This window comes from Macaca nemestrina, chromosome 18, assembly GCF_043159975.1.
Source record: "Macaca nemestrina isolate mMacNem1 chromosome 18, mMacNem.hap1, whole genome shotgun sequence".
NCBI lineage: Eukaryota > Metazoa > Chordata > Mammalia > Primates > Cercopithecidae > Macaca > Macaca nemestrina.
In genome coordinates this window covers 68802311-68822173 of record NC_092142.1, presented here as the reverse complement: position 1 = coordinate 68822173, position 19863 = coordinate 68802311, and the positions used below count along the sequence as shown (strand labels likewise).

Genomic DNA, 19863 nt, shown 5'->3' with positions numbered 1-19863 from the left:
AAAATCTTTTTTTCCCTCAGGGTCACCAAATCAACTGCATGTTGTGAGCCTGCATTTTGACTATGACCCTATCATATGAGGTCAGGTGTGGAATTTTCCACTTGAGATGTCATGTCAGCACTCAAAAAGATTCGGATTTCAGAGCATTTTGGATTTTGGATTTTTGGACTAGGGATGTTTGGTCTGTATTAACTATATGACCATAAGCTATCATTCAGAATAATTTTATTAAGAGTAAAAAAGTATCATCTTGTGAGGAAGTCACATTTTAAAAGTTTAGAACTAAACTACTATTACTTAACCTAAATCTGTTAAGAATAAAATTTGATGCTTTCCAATAAGAAGCCAAAATGCAATACTTACATATCCAGTTAAAAGGAGCCAGTCAAGTTGTTCCCTTGGTTTTGCAACGAAACAAGCAAATCAATCTTTTCGATGTTCTGGTTGGTGTTTATAGAGGATGCCAGTGGAGAATTCTCTGGCATTTGCTGAGAAAGAAGTGTTGTCACAGGTGGCTGGCCCTCATTTTGTGGTTGGCCTGGCTGACTTATGGCCATCAACTGATCAGGCAATGTAGCTGGTCCAGAGGTTAAAAGCTGACTACAGTCTGCAGAGACATTGAAAATAGAAGGTATCTGGTTAGTGAAGATTCATGAAAAGATATTAGTTGTTGGGGCAAATTCATTACTGCATTCTCTTTGTACATTACTAAAAGTTAGGCACCTGACAGTCCAAGAAAAAAGTTTTCACAGATTGGCACTGGAATTCATCTTAGGTTTCCTTTAAGCAGTCTAAAAATACAACTTTGCTTAAATATCAAAAGTCCTATATAAATTCCTTGGTATATTAACATTAAAGATGGGTTTCTTTTTTTTTTTGAGACGGAGTCTTGCTCTGTCGCCCAGGCTGGAATGCAGTGGCCGGATCTCAGCTCACTGCAAGCTCCGCCTCCCGGGTTTACGCCATTCTCCTGCCTCAGCCTCCCGAGTAGCTCGGAATACAGCGCCCGCCACCTCGCCCAGCTAGGTTTTTTTTTGTATTTTTTAGTAGAGACGGGGTTTCACCGTGTTAGCCAGGATGGTCTTGATCTCCTGACCTCATGATCCGCTGGTCTCGGCCTCCCAAAGTGCTGGGATTACAGGCTTGAGCCACTGCGCCTGGCCTAAAGATGGGTTTCTACCTCCTTAGAAACTACTGACTTCAATTGGCTAAGATATTATCTGTCATTCTTACTTCGTTTTCCTTTTAAGTTTATAGCTTAAAATGGCAAACACACATTTTTATACATAGGCGCCCGGCCTATTATCACCATTTTAAATGAGAGAATTGAGACCCATAAAAGCCAAATAACTTGTACAAGATCTCATAGTCTATAGGTGATAGAGTTCTAACTACAATCTACACTTTTAAAACAACCGTACAGGACGGGTGCGGTGGCTCACGCCTGTAATCCCACCACTTTGGGAGGCCGAGGCCAGCAGATCACTTGAAGTCAAAAATTCGACACCAGCCTGGTCAACATGGTGAAACCCCATCTCTAACAAAAATACAAAAATTAGCTGGGTGTGTTGTGCAAACCTGTAATCCCAGCTGCTCAGGAGGCTGAGGCAGGAGAATCACCTGAACCTGGGAGGCAGAGGGTGCAATCAGTCAAGATTGCACCACTGTACTCTGCTTCCTTCTAATAATAATGATGACCAATTAAGTAATGAAAAATTAGAGTTTCTTACTATTTTGAATGCCAAATAAGAACATTCCTGATGTCTGCTGAGATGAGCCAGGAGAATTCTGTAGTTGGTTCATTGTGCCTCCTGCTGTGTTGTGAAATAAAGTAGCCTGTGGTTGAGGCGAAGATGAGGCTCCTTGAATTCCAGGCATGTTGTTCTGAGGGGAATAAAGAGGAGACTGTTGCATATCTTGTTGATTTATACTGGTCTGCAAGGCAGACATGGATGCTGGAGATAAGAAGAGTGTTACTTGCTGCTCTTGAGAACTAGGTGACCCTTGTACCAACTGAATCTGAGGAGAGCTATGGAACAAGGGGGTCTGTGATGATTCCGACTGGGTAGGACCTGGGTTCTGAAGTGAGGAAACTGTGGACTGACTCTGAAATTGCATGGGCTGTTGCTCTTGATTCATTGGGGCCATATTACTTTGTTGGTGAAAAATTGACTGGTTCTGTTGCTCCTGATTAGCCATTGGATTTTGATTTGGGTTGAATATCATGTTTGGTGGTGGTTGCTTTGGAGACGCCATTGTAGCCATGGTATTCTGATTACTGAATAAAATGCCCTGTTGTTGTTGCTGCTGCTGTTGCTGCTGCTGTTGCTGCTGTTGCTGCTGCTCCTGGGATGGAGAGTTACTCTGCATGGCAACTATTGAGTGCTGTGACTGGAACATGGTTCCTTGTTGGCTTTGAGGCATTGGATTAGGTGGAAGGGAGCCCAGGGACACCTGAGGCTGAAATAAACCCTGCTGGGGGGGTTGTGCCTGTTCTTGGGAAAGCATAGGGGTCTGGATGTGTGATATTGGAGCTTGCTGTTGGAAAGCAGCTTGTTGTTCAGTGTTTGATGTTGACTGAAGTGGAGAAATTGAGTTCGGTGCTGCAAAAAATGCTTCTTGGGCTACTGTGTTAGTCTGAAGATTATTCATGGGACTCTGGGAAAGAAATATGTTGGTTGACTGCTGGTCTTGAGGAACTGAAGAGCCCTGTAACACAGCAATGGTACTTTGAGAGTGAAACATTGGAGGCTGCATTTGTTCAGAGGAGGTTGTAGAAGTCTGACTGTGGACAATAGGATTTGGACTATGAAAGAGAGAACCTTGAGTTTCCTGGGAAAGATTCTGAGCATCGGCAATAGGATTCTGAGGATGAAAAAGTTGGGCCTGTGAATGAGAAGACTGCTGCAAAAAATTTCCAGATTGAAGTGACATCATCTCATTCCCTTGCTGGAATAAACCATTACCTTGTTGCTGGGTACCACTATTCTGAACACTCATCATACTTTTTGTGGATGAAAAAAGGTTAACTTGAGGTTGATTGTCCCCACTATGTTGCATTTGGACCATGGTCTGAAAGACACTGTTCTGAATCTGTTTTGCTTGTGTTCCAGTTTCTTCTCCATCTCCTGAACTTGATGTCTGAAACATGGTAGTGCCAGGGGTTGCAACCTGCTGTGTGGTGGTTGTAGAAGTTTCATTTCCAGAAACTGCAGGAGGAGAAGAAAACAATTCACACTGCATTTGCATATCCTCATTGGTAGACAATGCACTCATCATGTGAGAAGTCTGCTGGTAAACTGGCGATTGCTGAAGGTTTCCATTTGCTGAAGCAGTTGAAGGGAATAATTCTGACTGAATCTGGGCAGCTGCCTGGCAGATACTCTGTTGCATCTCCATCACCATTGCGGCTGAAGATTCCATCACTTGCTGTTGTTGCTGCTGCTGCTGTTGATTAGATAACGTGTTTTCAGACTGTGGATGAACACTTTCAGCTCTTCCAGGTAATAAATTATCTGGTCTGGTATGGACTGTTGGCTCTGTTGAGGAAAACATTCCAGGGCTTACACCACTCTGAATTTGACTGACTTGTTGAAAAATATCTGCACTAAGCTGCTCTTGAACATTCTCATTACCATCTGGAGCAGAAAATAAAACTGAAGATAACTGTTGCTGTGCCTCTAAAACTTGCTGGACCAAGTCAACACTTCCACTGCTGCCACTAGCAGTACTGCCTGTAAAACTCCCTGCTTGCAGCTGCTGAATAGTATTCTGAAGCTGACTCACACTATTTGGTGATGGAAAAATATTTGATGAAATCTGCTGCTGTAAAGTCTGTGCTTGTTCTTGTAGTGGTGACTGCTGCTGTTGTTGTGACGCCTCAGTCAGTTGTGACAAATTAACCACTGTGCCATCTGACTGTAATACCTCTCTAGACTGAGTTTCTCTTGTCTGAAACTGTGTAGCCTGCTGCAATAATGCATCGCTGTTGGGCAGCTGACTAGAAGCAGAAACTGCTGGAAAAGTACCAGGCTGTGAGATGTCCTGGGTTTGAATAGTTGTCAGGGTCTCTGGGTTGTATGCCTTGGGCTGAATCTGCTGCTGTTTTTCATTTTCAGAAGGTAGGTGGGAAGATGATGGTGATGAAAAAGAGCCATTTCCTGCTATGTTTGAGATGTTTTCTAATGCTTGCTGAGTTGATCCAACTGTCTTTGTAGTCTAAAACATAAAAATCCCCAAATAATATGAATATATAAACATTAAATAAGTTTGTAACATACATCAAAAATCACTATTGTTTGGCCAGGCGCGGTGGCTCAAGCCTGTAATCCCAGCACTTTGGGAGGCCAAGGCGGGCAGATCATGAGGTCAGAAGATCGAGACCATCCTGGCTAACACCGTCAAAACCCGTCTCTACTTTTGAAAAGACAAAAAATTAGCCGGGCGAGGTGGCGGGTGCCTGTAGTCCCAGTCACTCGGGAGGCTAAGGCAGGAAAATGGCGTGAACCTGGTAGGCGGAGCTTGCAGTGAGCTGAGATCATGCCACTGCACTCCAGCCTGGGTGACAGAGAGACTCCATCCGTCTCAAGGGGGGAAAAAAATCACTATTGTTCTAAAAATATATGCAGGACCGGCCGGGCGCGGTGGCTCAAGCCTGTAATCCCAGCACTTTGGGAGGCCGAGGCGGGCGGATCACGAGGTCAGGGGATCGAGACCATCCTGGCTAACACAATGAAACCCCGTCTCCACTAAAAATACAAAAAAAAAATTAGCCGGGCGTGGTGGCGGCGCCTGTAGTCCCAGCTACTCGGGAGGCTGAGGCAGGAGAATGGCGGGAACCCGGGAGGCGGAGCTTGCAGTGAGCCGAGATCGCACCACTGCACTCCAGCCTGGGCGACAGAGCGAGACTCCGCCTCAAAAAAAAAAAAAAAAAAATATATATATATATATATATATATGCAGGACCAGTTTTCCACTCTATATTATCATCATTTACAAAACAGGTATGGGACTACAATTCTCCATTACATGATGCCTCATTTTCCTTGGGATATATTTTTAAAAAGTACTATAAGCAAAGATAGTCAAACAAAGAAGTAGAATAATCAGCTATTGATATACTTAGGTGAATTAAGGGTAATCAGAACACATTAATTTTATGGTTCATCAAGAGCAGGTATCAAAATATCTCAATTTTGCGGCTCCTCAGTAACATTACAGGGGAGAAGACAAGTAAAAAAAAAGAAATAGAAAGTTACGGGAAAAGACTGGGAAAAAAATAAAAACACCTCTTAATTCTGAAAATGCTAAAATTAGTACTTTCATTAATATCTCATATAACATATTAATTCCTCCCTTGTCAAAATGTATATTGGAAGTCACTTTGTGGGCAATTTTGCTGAAGTATAAAGCATTCCCTCTTTACAGCAAAATTCATTAAGTACATCCAAAGTAAAAGCAATGTGAAAAAAATAGGAAAAGTAAAAGACAGCAATTTTTATATAGGAGGTTAGAAGTTGGAGCAGTAGTCAATATAGCTTACCTTAAAAATAGTGGAAGATCTTTTTTCTGCTGTTACTTCCATTGGAGTAACATCTTCACTCTTAATCATACTGCTTGGTATGAGTGGAGTGATCAGGGCGTTAGGAATAATATTTACCTTATCTAAATTACATCCAGTAGTTTTCATTGCTGCATACACACACAAAAAAAGAAAAGTTTAAAATCACAAAAATTACCAACTATTTTATTCTAAAATTTATTATTAGTCATGATTTAAATGTCTATTTTTTGATGCTATAATGGTAGCATGAGATACAAAACTGGTATATTAAGATGTATCTTCCCTTTTATGAAGTGCATTGGCTGGGGGACCTCTGGAATGGGCCTGGAACTATAGCTTAAATATTAATAATAAGCTTAAGCAGTTCGATTACCAGGCTATATTCCCCAAGACCGTTCCAAGTGCCTTGAATCATACTACCCAACCTGACCAGAGTATATTATAGGATACAGCTTAAAAATCTCCAGGAGGATAAAGCTACTCAATTACAACCACTACACTCTTCTCTTAGGATTTAGCTGTCTGACAATATAAAGTCTCAGAACTTCTTAAGGGCTATGAGATTGTCAGAGCACTTCTTTCTTAAACTAAGTTCAAGCTTCTCATTAGAAAATACCACCCAGTGATCAATAAATTTTGCTTTTCTAAATTAAAACTAATTAGAAAATTTGAATATGACAAGTTGGCACATGGACACAATTCTCTTTTAGACTAGACTTTAAACATCTTTTTTTTTCCCCCAGAAATAAGGGCTATTTTAGGTTTACAAACCAAATTTCCCAAGCAAAATGAAAAATTATTTCCCACCTCCTACCACCTCCATTTTGAGTAGTAGTTAGTTCTAGATTTGTACCTAGAGGCAACATATAGCAAGATTCTACCACTCCACTATATCTACTTTTCCCCCTTGATTGCTTTTCTTTCTTCTTTTTTGTCTACCTGAGTCTGCACTGGCACTCAGTGGTAGCTACCGCTACTGCTAATGACAATCTTCTGAGTTGAGCACATAGCCAAATCCTGATTTAAAAGTTTACTACCACTTGGAGGCTCTATGGAAAGAGTCTTCAGAAAGCATAGCTGTTAAATTTCTTAATTTGATACCGAGAAGAAATCCTGGCTATAAAGCTTTTAAAAAGGCACATGGTATATAAGTTGGATAGCTCCCTTCATAAATTTTTTTTGTTGTTATTGTTAGTCAATATGCTGCTGAAAGGCCAAGTGTGGTGGCTCATGCCTGTAATCTCAGCACTTTGGAAGGTTGAGGCGGGCGGATTACTTGAGGCCAGGAGTTCGAGACCAGCCAGGCTGACATGGTGAAACTCTGTCTCTACTAAAAATACAAAAATTAGCAAGGCATGGTGGCACATGCCTGTAAATCCTAGCTACTTGGGAGGCTGAGGCACAAGAATCGCTTGAATCCGGGAGAAGGAGGTTGCAGTGAGCTGAGATTGCTCTACCGTACTGCAGGCTAGGCAACAGAGCAAGACTCTGTCTCAAAAAAAAAAAAAAAAAACTGAAAGTAAATATTTTCATCTAAAAATATATTTGCAATTTTCTTGTCTTCAACTTGCCTCACAGCCATTTGGCTAAAAACCTAATTCCTATGAAAACTGATTATTTTGATAGAGGGGAAAGTGCTCATTTAACTTTTGACATTCCATGTTTTATTATTCTACCTGTTTGAGAAATGAATCATTTATTCATGAGTTCTTTGGACCTATTTTCACCTAAATTATAATACCAATACAATTCCCCTAACCACCAGATTTTTATTTTATTTTATTTTATTTATTTGAGACAGGGTCTCTCTCTGTTGGTGGGTGTGCAGTGGTACAATCAGGCCTCACTGCAACCTCCACCTCCTGGGCTCAGGCAATCCTCCCACCTCAGCCCCACAAGTAGCTGGGACTACAGGCACACACCACCATGCCTGACTAATTTTTTAAATTTTTTTGTAGGGACAAGAGTCTCATTATGTTGCCTAGGCTGGTCTTGAACTCCTGAGCTCAAGCGATCCTCCCTGCTAGGCCTCCCAAAGTGCTGGGATTATAGGCATGAGCCACCACACTCGGCCTACAACCTAATTTTGACTGAGACAAAACTTCAGATCATGTACAGGGCAGGCATTTAAAAGTAATCTACGAATATCCCATAGAACATTTTTAAAACCATTGGTGTTATCTTAAGTTGATCCTGTAATAGTCAACTACTATTCTTGCTTTTGAATTTCATTAGATCATGAGCTCCATGAAGGCAGATGTTATCGCCTGTTGCACAGTAGGTAATCAACAAATGTTTGCTGAGTGAATGAAGAAAAGAATTAATCTTACTTTAGCTTTATCACTGTCAATTTAGTTTGTTGTGGATTATTTGGTTAATCCTACAAAAATAAAAATATGGGCCAGGTGCAGTGACTCATGCCTGTAATCCCAGTAATATGGGAGGCGGAGGCAGGTGGACCACGAGATCAGGAGTTCGAGACCAGCCTGACCAACATGGTGAAACCCTGTCTCTACTAAAAATACAAAAAATAAAATAAAATAAAATAAAAAATAGCCAAGCGTGGTACAGGGCACCTGTAAATCTCAGCTACTGGAGAGACTGAGCCAGGAGAATCACTTGAACCCAGGAGTCAGAGGTTGGAGGTTGCAGTAAGCTGAGACCATGCCACTGCACTCCAGCCTGGGCAACAAAGCAAGATTCCATCTCAAATAATAATAATAATAAATAAAAATAAAAATATACAGTCTGTATTTTTCTTTTTAAAAATATTCATTCATTCATTCATTCACTCACTCATTTATTCAATTAGAGGCAGGGTCTCATTCTGTTACCCAGGCTGGAGTGTAGTACCTGCAGCCTCAAACTACGGGATTCAAGTGATCCTCCCACCTCAATCCCTTGAGTAGTTGGAATTATAGGCACTAGCCACTGTTCCTGGCTTATATTTTTATTAACATTATTTTTGGTCTAAAAATTTCCATGTTTACAGTCAAGATTATATTATAATGCAATTAGAAATTACATATAAATAAATATATCACCTATACAGTTACTGCTTAACAGATCTACAATTTTTCTTAAAATGTATTTAGATAGTAATGCTTATTATCTTCTCCCCCTTTCTGGAAAGTGAGACTAGGTAGAGTAAGTTGAGCAAGACTCTTTTATCTATCCTCAGCTGACCACTGACAAGTATGTCTACTGGTAAGACAAACAGTAAAAGGACATTTTAGTCTAATGCTCATGCACAGATATAAGTCTTTCTACTGTCATATGCACAAAGGTCACAGAGGTTAATTTTATTTATGTTCCAATCCTTTTTTTTTTTTTTTTTTTTTCCAGAGTCTCACTCTGTTGCCCAAGCTGGAGTGCAGTGGCTCAATCTGGACTCACTACAACCTTCGCCTCCTGGATTCAAGCGATTCTTCTGTCTCAGCTTCCCAACCAGCTGGGACTACAGGCACACGCCACCATGCCCGACTAATTTTTTATTTTTAGTAGAGACAGGGTTTTGCCATGTTGGCCAGGCAGGTCTCAAACTCCTGACCTCAGGTGATCCACCAGCTTGGCCTCCCAAAGTGCTGGGATTACAGGCGTGAGCCACTGCATCTGGCCTTGTTCCAATTTTATCTAAGTCTAGTCCCACCAAAAACAGTCCAAAATGTCTCCAGGCCAGACACTAAGTTTGTCAGATATGTTCCATCTTGTTAATTTAATAATAATCTTCTAGTCAACTTCAATTTAGTAGTACATTATAAATGAAAATATCAGATTAATTTTTTTCTCCTCCTCATTAAGAATTAATTTGCTCTAAGAACATCAAGCTGGCGTCAATGCATTACAATCCAACACTTGCATTTTTTCTCAAGTAATCTCTATTTACCAAACTATTTCTCATATGTGATTTATATATATTTTTTGAGGTAGAGTTTTACTCTGTCGCCCAGGCTGGAGTGCAGTGGCATGATCGCGGCTCACTGCAATCCCTGCCTCCCGGGTTCGAGAAATTCTTCTGCCCAATCTCCCGAGCAGCTGGGATTACTGGCACGCACCACCACGCCCAGCTAAATTTTGTATTTTTAGTAGAGATGAGGTTTCACCATGTTGGCCAGGCTGGTCTCAGATTCCTGACCTCAGGTGATCCACCCACCTTAGCCCCTCAAAGTGCTGGGATTATAGGTGTGAGCCACCATGCCCAGCCTGATTTAAATTTTTTATCAAAAAGGTACATAAACAAAACAAATTTCTGCTTTGTTTTGTTTTTAAGAGTCTTGTTCCTTTGCCCATGCTGGAGTGCAGTGGTATGATCACAGCTCAATCCAGCTTCAACCTCTTCAGGTTAAGCAATCCTCCTACCTCGGTATCATGAATAACTAGGATGATAGGTGCATGCCACCATGCCCGGTTAATGTTTATAATTTTTTTTTTTTTTTTTTTTGAGACCGAGTCCTGCTCTGTTGCCCAGGCTGGAGAGAGCAGTGGTACAATCTCGGCTCACTGCAACCTCCACTTCCAGGGTTCAAGCGATTCTCTTGCCTCAGCCTCCAGAGTAGCTGGGATTACAGGCACATATCACCATGCCAGGCTAATACTTTTTGTATTTTTAGTAGAGATGGGGTTTCGCCATGTTGACCAGACTGGTCTTGAACTCCTGACCTCAGGTGATCTGCAAAGCTCAGCCTCCCAAAAGTATTGAGATTAAAGGCATGAGCCACCGCGCCTGGCCTATTTTTTTTTTTTTTTTTTTTTTGAGATAGGAGTTTCGCTCTTGTTGCCCAGATTGAAGTGCAGTGGCACGATCTCGGCTCACTGCAATCTCTGCTTCCTGGATTCAAGCAATTCTCCTGTCTCAGCTTCTCGAGTAGCTGGGATAACAGGCATGTACCACCATGCTTGGCTAATTTTGTATTTTTAGTAGAGAATGGGTTTCTCCATGTTGGTCAGGCTGGTCTTGAATGCCTGACCTCAGGTGATCAGCCCGCCTCGGCCTCCCAAAGTGCTGGCATTATAGGCGTGAGCCACTGTGCCTGGCCTGTTTTAATTTTTTTTTTTGGTAGAGACAAGAAATCTTCTCACTGTGCTGCCCATATCTGTTCAGCAATAACTACAGATGACGCATTTAATTATTAGCCAATGGATATCTATCATCTCAAATTTCTGGACTCAAGTAATCTTCCTACCTTTGTCTCCCAAAGTGCCGGGACTATAGGTGTGGCCCACCGTGCCTGGCCTTCCTTTCCTTTTTTTTTTTTTTGAGAAGGGTCTCGCTCTGTGACCCAGGCTGGAGTACAGTGGCATGATCTTGGCTCACTGCAACCTCTGCCTCCCAGATTAAAGAGATTCTCCTGACTCAGCCTCCCGAGCAGCTGGGACTACAGGCACCTGCCACCACCCCTGGCTAATTTTTGTATTTTTAGTAGAGACAGGGTTTCACCATGTTGGCCAGGCAGGTCTTGAACTCCTGACCTCAAATGATCTACCTGCCTCGGCCTCCCAAAAAGCTGGGATTACAGGCATGAACCACTGTGCCCGGCCTCATATACTTTTAATATTGGGGAATTAAAAAAACAAAAAAACAAAACTCCTCCATTCCAATGTACTTTAAAATATATATAAACATATTCAGCAAGAAAAATATCAAATTGGAAAACAAGTCTCTACATTTAGTAAAATTAAACACGTATTTATTTTACAATATGAAAGATACCCTGCAAAGTATTGTAAGTACTTAAGAGAAAATAAAACAGTAAGGTGTGCTAGAGAAAACATACAGGAGCACCTAATTACGATTTTTGAGAATAATCTACTTGGTACCTTTCATGGCCTCTTCAAAGGAGCAAGGTCTTGCTGGACTAGATATTTCCTTCTTCACATTTACATTCAAAGCACCAGCTGCTGCTATTAAAAAAAAAAAGATTAATGTATTTATCTACATTTACTCATCCTAAAAACCTTGTATCTTAAATTCTTTAATTAGAATATCTTGTCACACAGTATCATTTAATTATTTGTTTAGCAGAAATTCTAGTTGAGGTAAATTTCTATCCTCTAAATTCTCCAATCTCCAAGTGGGCAGAGCATGCGATCACTTAGCAAAACAAAACCAGGCGGGGTGCAGTGGCTCACATCTGTAATCCCAGCACTTTGGGAAGCCAAGGTGGGTGATCACTTGCGGTCAGGAGTTCAAGACCAGCCTGACCAACATGGTGAATTGAGACAGAGTCTTGCTCTGTTGCTCAGGCTACAATACAGTGGCTCGATCTCAGATCACTGCAACCTCTGCCTCCTGGGTTCAAGCAATTCTCTGCCAGCCTCCTGAGTAGCTGGGATTACAGGTGCCTACCACCACTCCCGGCTAAATTTTTTTGTATTTTTAGTAGAGACAGGGTTTCACTATCTTGGCCAGGCTGGTCTTGAACTCCTGACCTTGTGATCCACCCGCCTTGGCCTCCCAAAGTGCTGGGATTACAGGCGTGAGCCACCATGCCCAGCCTAATTATCTATTTATTTATTTATTTATTTTTGAGACAGAGTCTCGCTAGGTCACCCAGGAGTACAGTGGTATGATCGTGGCTCACTGCAACATCCATCTCCCAGGTTCAAGCCATTCTCCTGCCTTAGCCTCTTGAGTAGCTGGGATTTCAAGTGCATGCCACCATGCTAGGCTAATTATTTATTTATTTTTTTGAGATGGAGTTTCACTCTTGTTACCCAGGCTGGAGTGCAATGGTGCAGTCAAGGCTCACTGCAACCTCCACCTCCTGGGTTCAAGGGATTCTCCTGCCTCAGCCTCCCGAGTAGCTGGGACTACAGGCGCACACCACCACACCTGGCTAATTTTTGTATTTTCAGTACAGACAGGGTTTCACCATGTTGGCCAGGCTGGTCTCAAACTCCTGACCTCATGTGATCTGCCCATCTTAGCTTCCCAAACTGCTGGGATTATAGGCATGAGTCACCGCACTGGCTGCCAGGCTAATTTTTGTATTTTTAGTAGAGATGGGGTTTCACTGTGTTGGCCAAGCTGGTCTCAAACTTCTGATTTCAAGTGATCTGCCCACCTTGGCCTCCCAAAGTACTGGGATTACAGGCTTGAGCGCCCAGCCTACTATAACAAATTTAAACTATAAATTTAATGGGCCTAAGAATATAAATCAGTTCTAAAAACTAAAGTTTAATAAATTACAAATAAATTGGTTCTTGCTTCAAATGATTACATATTTTATTTGAATACATTTTATTTTTTTTTCCTTTGAAACAGGGTCTGGGGCTCTGTCACCCAGGCTAGAGTGCAGTGGCATGATATTGGCTCACTGCAACTTCCACCTCCCAGGCTCAAGCCATCCACCCACCTCAGTCTCCCGAGTAGCTGGAACTACAGGCGTACGCCGCCACGACAGGCTAATTTTTATATTTTTGGTAGAGATGGTGTTTTGCCATGTTGCCCAGGTTGGTCTCAAACTGCTGAGCTCAAGCAATCTGCCCACCTCAGACTCCCAAATTGCTGGGATTACAGGCATGAATCACCATGCTTGGCCTTAATTTCTACTTTTCTTTTTTCTTTTTCTTTTCTTCTTTTTTTTTTTGAGACGGACTTTCGTTCTTGTTGCCCAGGCTGGAGTGCAATGGCGTGATCTCGGCTCACTGCAACCTCCACCTCCCGGGTTCAAGCAATTCTCCTGCCTTAGCCTCCTGAGCAGCTGTGATTACAGGCATGCCCCACCACACCCAGTTAATTTTGTATTTTTAGTAGAGACAGGGTTTCTCCATGTTGGTCAGGCTGGTCTCTAACTCCCGACCTCAGGTGATCTACCTGCCTTGGTCTCTGAAAGTGCTGGGATTCCATGTGTGAGCCACCACGCTCGGCCAACTTCTATTTTTCAATATATTTATTTTATATTTTCTAATATGTCAAATGATATAACGAAAATAAAGAGAGGAATTTGTACACATCTCCTGTGAATGAAGTTAAATAATTTATCTTAGTATGTTTCACAGTAGGTCCAACAAATGATTTATAGGCAATTGAATGGAAAAAAAATACACATAAAATATTTATGCATGACATTAATTCTAGTAACAATAGATTTAAAAATATAAACTAATCCTTGAAAAAAATTTAAATTTCTATTTTAAAATCATGTTATTAGTAATTTTAAAATTCTTCTTATTCTTTTTTTGAGATAGGGTCTTGCTCTGTTGTCCAGGCTGGAGTACACTGGCCTGATCACGGCTTACCGCAGCCTCAACCTCTCAGGCTCAAGCGATCCTCTCACCTCAGCCTCCCGAGTAGCTGGGACTACAGGCACATGCCACCATGCCTAGTTATTATTTTTTCTTTGTAGGGATGGGGGGGTGTCACTATATCGCCCAGGCTGGTCTCAAACTCCTGGGCTCAAGTGATCCTCTTGCCTCGGCCTCCTGAAGTGTCAGGACTACAGATGTGAGCCACCTCACCCAACCAGTAATTTCTTTTTAGAAAAAAAAGATGGTAAATATTACATCCCCATTTATTATAGAAATCACCACTGTGGAGTTACAGCAAATAATGTCTAGTGTGATTTCTGTGTCTGAATAGGCTGAAGTAAAAAAAAATTTAAGATGTTTTAATGGCTAAGCAAAGCTTCAGAGACTATCAATAAAACAAAGGTTTTTACGACTCTGGAAAGTATCTAAGTGCCTGAGAGCACACACATTTTGATTTGGGGCAGTATGGCCCCATTGGGTGTTAGAAGGTCTGTACCTGGAAGAATGTGTGGAACTAGGATACGTTCACTTGAGCCTTTGCCTTGACCCTACCTTTAGACCATGTAACAGGCACCCAGGATCCCTAGATTTTCTTTTTTTTTTTTTTTTTTTTTGAGATGGAGTCTCACTCTGTCACCCAGGCTGGAGTACAGTGGCGCAATCTCGGCTCACCGCAAGCTCCGCCTCCTGGGTTCATGCCATTCTCCTGCCTTAGCCTCCCGAGTAGCTGAGACTACAGGTGCCCACCACCACGTCCGGCTAATTTTTTGTATTTTTTAGTAGAGACAGGTTTCACTGTGTTAGCCAGGATGGTCTCGATCTCCTGACCTCATGATCCACCTGCCTCGGCCTCCCAAAGTGCTGGGATTATAGGCATGAGCCACTGTGCCCGGCTGATCTCTAGATTTTCTGTACAACTATCCTAGATTTTGTGCGCACTCTTAGGCATATTAGATGGAAGCACCGATTAAGGTATCAAAAGGCTTCCAAGTATAGGATGGAGCCAAAAAATGTCAAAAGAAGGGTGGCAGGTAGGGATGCTCTCTCCTAATGCTACCACAGCCCAGCTTAGAATTCAAAGCAGTTTGAAAATTCTAAATTCAAATTTAGCCTTTCAGGTTGTTATGAGGGTATTTTGGTCAAAATAGTATAGGAGGTATATTTCACTTAATGATTTGTTAGTTTTATTTATAACTTTTAAGTATTTCAATAAATAGTATTAACAGTCACCACTTCTACTCCAACCTGTAAATATTAGGATGGACCTTGTTGTGGCTGCTATAATTATACACTAATGAGTAATCAAATATTTAACAACAGTCCCTAAATGAACCACAACAGCTATTAGTTTGCCATACTGAGATAGGCCAAATTTTCTGTGCCCAAGTTTTCCTGAAATCATATTCTCTCTCATGGACACTTGAAAAGATTATCCTATTTCATAAAATACAAAAACGTAAAATTGTGGCTCATGCCTGTAATCCCAACATTTTGAGAGGCTGAGGCGGGCGGATCACTTGAGGTCAGGAGTTAGAGACCAGCCTGGCCAACATGGTGAAACCCTGTGTCTACTAAAAATACAAAAATTAGCCAGGTGTGATGGTGGGCACCTGTAGTCCCAGCCACTTGGGAGGCTGTGGCAGGAGAATCGCCTGAATCTGGGAGGTGGAGGTTGCAGTGAGTCGAGATCGCGCCATTGCACTCTAGCCTGGGTGACAGAGCAAAATTCCATCTCAAAAGAAAAAAAAAAAAGGAAAACTGCGGGAAGGCTAATTAGCTGTATCACAGAGGCAGAAGCTAAGGCATTAGATTGTATTAGAAAGTTTGCATACCTTATATTTCTTCAAACAAGGTTTTCTAAGAGTGATTGCTATCTGTAACATACAAAATATGTGGGGAAAAACTTGAAAGAGCAAACATATGGTAATGATTGCCTAAGAATGGCCAAAATTAGGCAATTAGTATAGCCTTTGAAGTAGAATAGTTAAAAGCTGTTTATTCAGCAATTTATCAAAGGGCAATTTTTAATAATTAGCATTTATCACTAAGAAATGAGGATTCTTAATGTTGATGCTAAGTACTTCAAAGTCCTGAAGTCTCTATAATTAATCAATAAAAACAAAGAAACAAGTGAAGACAAGAAAATCTCAGTGTTTTCAGGATAGCAAAACCTTTAAGGCTATTCCCTGACATAAACACCTTTCCCTTCCAACACAACTGATGCAGAAGCTCATCAGGAAAAAAATCCTATGTATTAATTATACCATCTCTCTTCTCATGTTTGTGCAAGCTCCTGCAAAACATTAAATGTCAATATTTAGTAACTAACAGTTACTAAAATGCTTTAACTATCATTAATTTTCTTTCCCCCCTTTTTCTTTTTGAGACAGAGTCTCACTCTGTCACCCAGGCTGGAGTACAGTGGCGCGATCTCAGCTCACTGCAAACTCTGCCTCCCAGGTTCACACCATTCTCCTGCCTCAGCCTCCCGAGTAGTTGGGACTACAGGTGCCCACCACCAGGCCCGGCTAATTTTTTTGTATTGTTAGTAGAGACGGGGTTTCACCGTGTTAGCCAGGATGGTCTCAATTTCCTGACCTCATGGTCCACCTGCCTTGGCCTCCCAAAGTGCTGGGATTACAGGCGTGAGCCACTGTGCCCGGCCAACTATTAATTTTACATCAAATTTCCTTAGATGTTTGAAGCCTTCCTAGAAAGGAAACAATAAAATATTTGGTCTTTGAGAATAAGCCAATCTTCTTTCTCCTATTTTTGTTGAAGCCAGGATATTATTTCTAAACTTTGCCTTTTTGGTCCAAAGTTTTTACACACGATCTTTAATTCTGAGACAAATATCAAGGTTTTTTAAATTTGTTTGTTCTGTTTTTTGACAAAATCTCACTCTGTTGCCCACGCTAGACTACAGTGGCATGATCTTGGCTCACTGCAACCTCCACCTCCTGGGTTCAAGAGATTCTCCTGTCTCAGCCTACCACGTAGCTGGGTCAATAGGTGCCCACCATCATGCCTGGCTAATTTTTGTATTTTTAGTAGAAAGGGGGTTTCACCATTTTGGCCAGGCTGGTTTTGAATTCCTGGCCTTAAGTGATTCGCCTGCCTTGGCCTCCCAAAGTGCTAGAATTATAGGCGTGAGTCACCACTCCAGGCCTTCAAGAGGTATTTTAACAGTGCTGTACTGTGGCATACCTTTTGCAGCAAATTAGTAGAAAATAATGCTGCAAAATTCAGATATGATTAAAAATAAAATAGGAGGCTGGGAGTGCTGGCTCACGCCTGCAATCCCAACACTTTGAGAGGCTGAGGCGGGCAGATCACCTGAGGTCAAGAGTTTGAGACCAGCCTGGCCAATATGGCAAAACCCTGTCTCTACTAACAAAAATTAGCCATGCATGGTGGTGCATGCCTGTAGTGCCACTACTCATGAGAGGCTGAGGTAGAAGAATCGCTTGAACCTGGGATGTGGAGGTTGCAGTGACCTGGGATCACGCCACTGCACTCCATCCTGGGCAACACAAGACTCCATCTCAAAAAGGAAAGAAAATAGGAAATAGAAAAATTAAGTGATAGAAAGCAATTAACTTAAACTAGTTGTAATTCTGTCCTGGCTACTGTTTTCTTCACTTTTTGATGCCAGGGCTTTCTTTCTCTGTCACCTTTCTTTACCTTCTACCTCACTGGATCTTGAACTATATGGAAATAACATACTAATAAACTACAGATAGAGAAGAACTGCTAATTCTGAAGTATGCCTGAGACTGGATTGAACTGAACCAATGGTAAACATGGCAGAAGCCAAGCCTAGGTCAATGGAGCATGCAAAGAGTTTCCATTTCCAAAATGTTCTCCCCATTTCTGCCAAAAGGAGCCTTTTTTCTTTTTTCGGGCATCTAAATGAATGCAGGCAAACCTGTGAGACACTTCATAAAAAGATATCTTCTAAACTTTTAACATTTTAGGGTCGGACGTGGTGGCTCACGCCTGTAATCCGAACACTTTGGGAGGCCAAGGCAGGCAGATCACAAGGTTAGGAATTTGAAAGCAGCCTGGCTAACACGGTGAAACAAGGAGAAACCCGTCTCTACTGAAAAAACAAAAATTAGCTGGGCATGGTAGTACACGCCTGTAGTCCCAGCTACTCGGGAGGTTGAGGCAGGAGAATAGCTTGAACCCAGGAGGCGGAGGTTGCAGTGAGCCAAGATCGCGCCACTGCACTCCAGCCTGGACGACAGAGCGAGACTCCGTCTCCTCCCCACAAAAAAAAAAAAAAAAAAAAAAAAAAATTAGCTCCTCTAATTTCTAAAATATCAGGTTTTTGTTTTTTTTTTGTTTTCTGTTTTTGAGACAGTCTTGCTCTATCGCCCAGGCTGGAGTGCAATGGCACAATCTGAGCTCACTGCAACCTGTACCTCCCGGGTTCAAGCAATTCTCCTTCCTCAGCCTCCCCAGTAGCTAGGATTACAGGCGCCCGTCACCATACCCAGCTAATTTTTGTGTGTGTATTTTTAGTAGAGACAGGGTTTTACCACGTTGGCAGCCTCGTCTCAAACTCCTGACCTCAAGTGATCCACCGGCCTCAGCCTCCCAAAGTGCTGAGATTATAGGCGTAAGTCACCGCACCCAGCCTAAAATACCATTTTAACACAACCACTTAAAGTTATATTTAAAATATTTATCAGGTATTATGGGGCAATATAGAAAGAAAAAAATATTTATTCACCATCAGTCTTTGATGAGATTTTTTATTTTATCACTTGTCACTAGTTTATCTCCTGTCTCAAAATGTACCCTATAAACCAGCCAAACTAAACTGTTAGCAATTTCCCAAAGTTGTCACTTTCATGTTTCTGCACATAAGTAGTAGTCAATGCATGGAAATTCTTACGGAGGAGTAACCTGTAAGATAGTTTCAGAGAATCTGACTTCAGAGCATTGCTGGCTTTTATTATTATAATGTAAGGTAGAAATGATTCCTTAACATAAGAGTAAAAGCAGTATTTGGTGGCTGTCTTCTTAGAAAATAATGCCATTTCCAAAATAAACTAACATTAATTCATCTTAGTGAGCAACTTTCTTTTTGAGATGGCTAGTCTTCTTAATATTCTTTCAAAAAACTGGAAATTAACTATTCGTTTTAGTTCTGAATTTTTCATTTTGACATACCTGGGTCTGGAGTGTAAGTGAATGGTTGAACATCATGAGATCTTCCAGCGTTCGTCACTACATATATTCCCACTGACACAGGCAAAGTTATATGTTGGTCATGATAGGGGGGAACCTTCACAATAAGATGATTCTAATGTAAAGAAAAGTACAAGAGTTGGAAAAGAAGCAACACTTACATTTAAAATTTTTTAATTAAGTATATTTCCTGTTAGCTGTAAAGTTTAAAAAGTGATTAAAATAAAATAATCTATTTTAAAGCTCAGGTTCACAGGCATCAGGATATTAATCTTAACACTGCTTTAAAGGTAAAATCCAAGTGTTTTACAATGGCTTACAAGGTCAAGATCCCTGCCCTGTCAACTTCATCTCATTCCTCCTCTTCTAGTTCACTATACTGTAGCCACACTGACCTCAGTCCCTTCTTTTAACATGCTAAACTCAGTTTTACCTCAGATTCTCTATACTTGCTATTCTTTTCAACTGCAATATTCTTTCTTCATCTCCTCAAATGGTGAGTTCCTAACCCATTATCAGGTCAGATACAAATGTCACCTCAGAGAAGCCTTCCCTGATCATCCTATTTAAAGCAAAACCCTTCCCCAACCTTATAATATTGTTTATCTCCATAACAGCACTTATCATCACCCCTGAAATTACCCTATTTGCTTGTTTTTTTGGTCTCTCTCCAAACACAAGAATGTAAGCTCCATGAGGATCTAGGTTGTTTTGTTCTTCACTCTGTCTCACTTGTAAAGAATAGTATCTTACATAAGGTACATATTGAATAAAAGAATGAATACATTATTAGAAAAAAATATGCCCACCAAGGGCAAAGTCAGTTACCATATGTTCTGTACAACCTCAAT

At 41.3% G+C, this 19863-nt stretch overlaps 1 protein-coding gene across 9 annotated transcripts in view; it reads right to left on the bottom strand.

Annotated features, from left to right (window-relative positions):
• Window positions 1-19863, bottom strand: part of LOC105491350 (nuclear factor of activated T cells 5) — a 141735-nt gene that overhangs the window by 9064 nt on the left and 112808 nt on the right. For 6 of the 9 annotated variants that reach the window (XM_071084837.1, XM_071084839.1, XM_071084840.1 and 3 more), the window contains 5 exons: window positions 18995-19127; window positions 11381-11464; window positions 5543-5691; window positions 1731-4218; window positions 364-607 (listed from right to left, as the gene is read on the bottom strand). In XM_071084837.1, the coding sequence (XP_070940938.1) occupies window positions 372-607; window positions 1731-4218; window positions 5543-5691; window positions 11381-11464; window positions 18995-19127 (3090 nt within the window). In that variant the 3' untranslated portion in view covers window positions 364-371. The remainder of the gene's footprint in view (window positions 1-363; window positions 608-1730; window positions 4219-5542; window positions 5692-11380; window positions 11465-18994; window positions 19128-19863) is intronic. The other 3 variants (XM_071084838.1, XM_071084841.1, XM_071084843.1) reach the window with 1 other exon arrangement.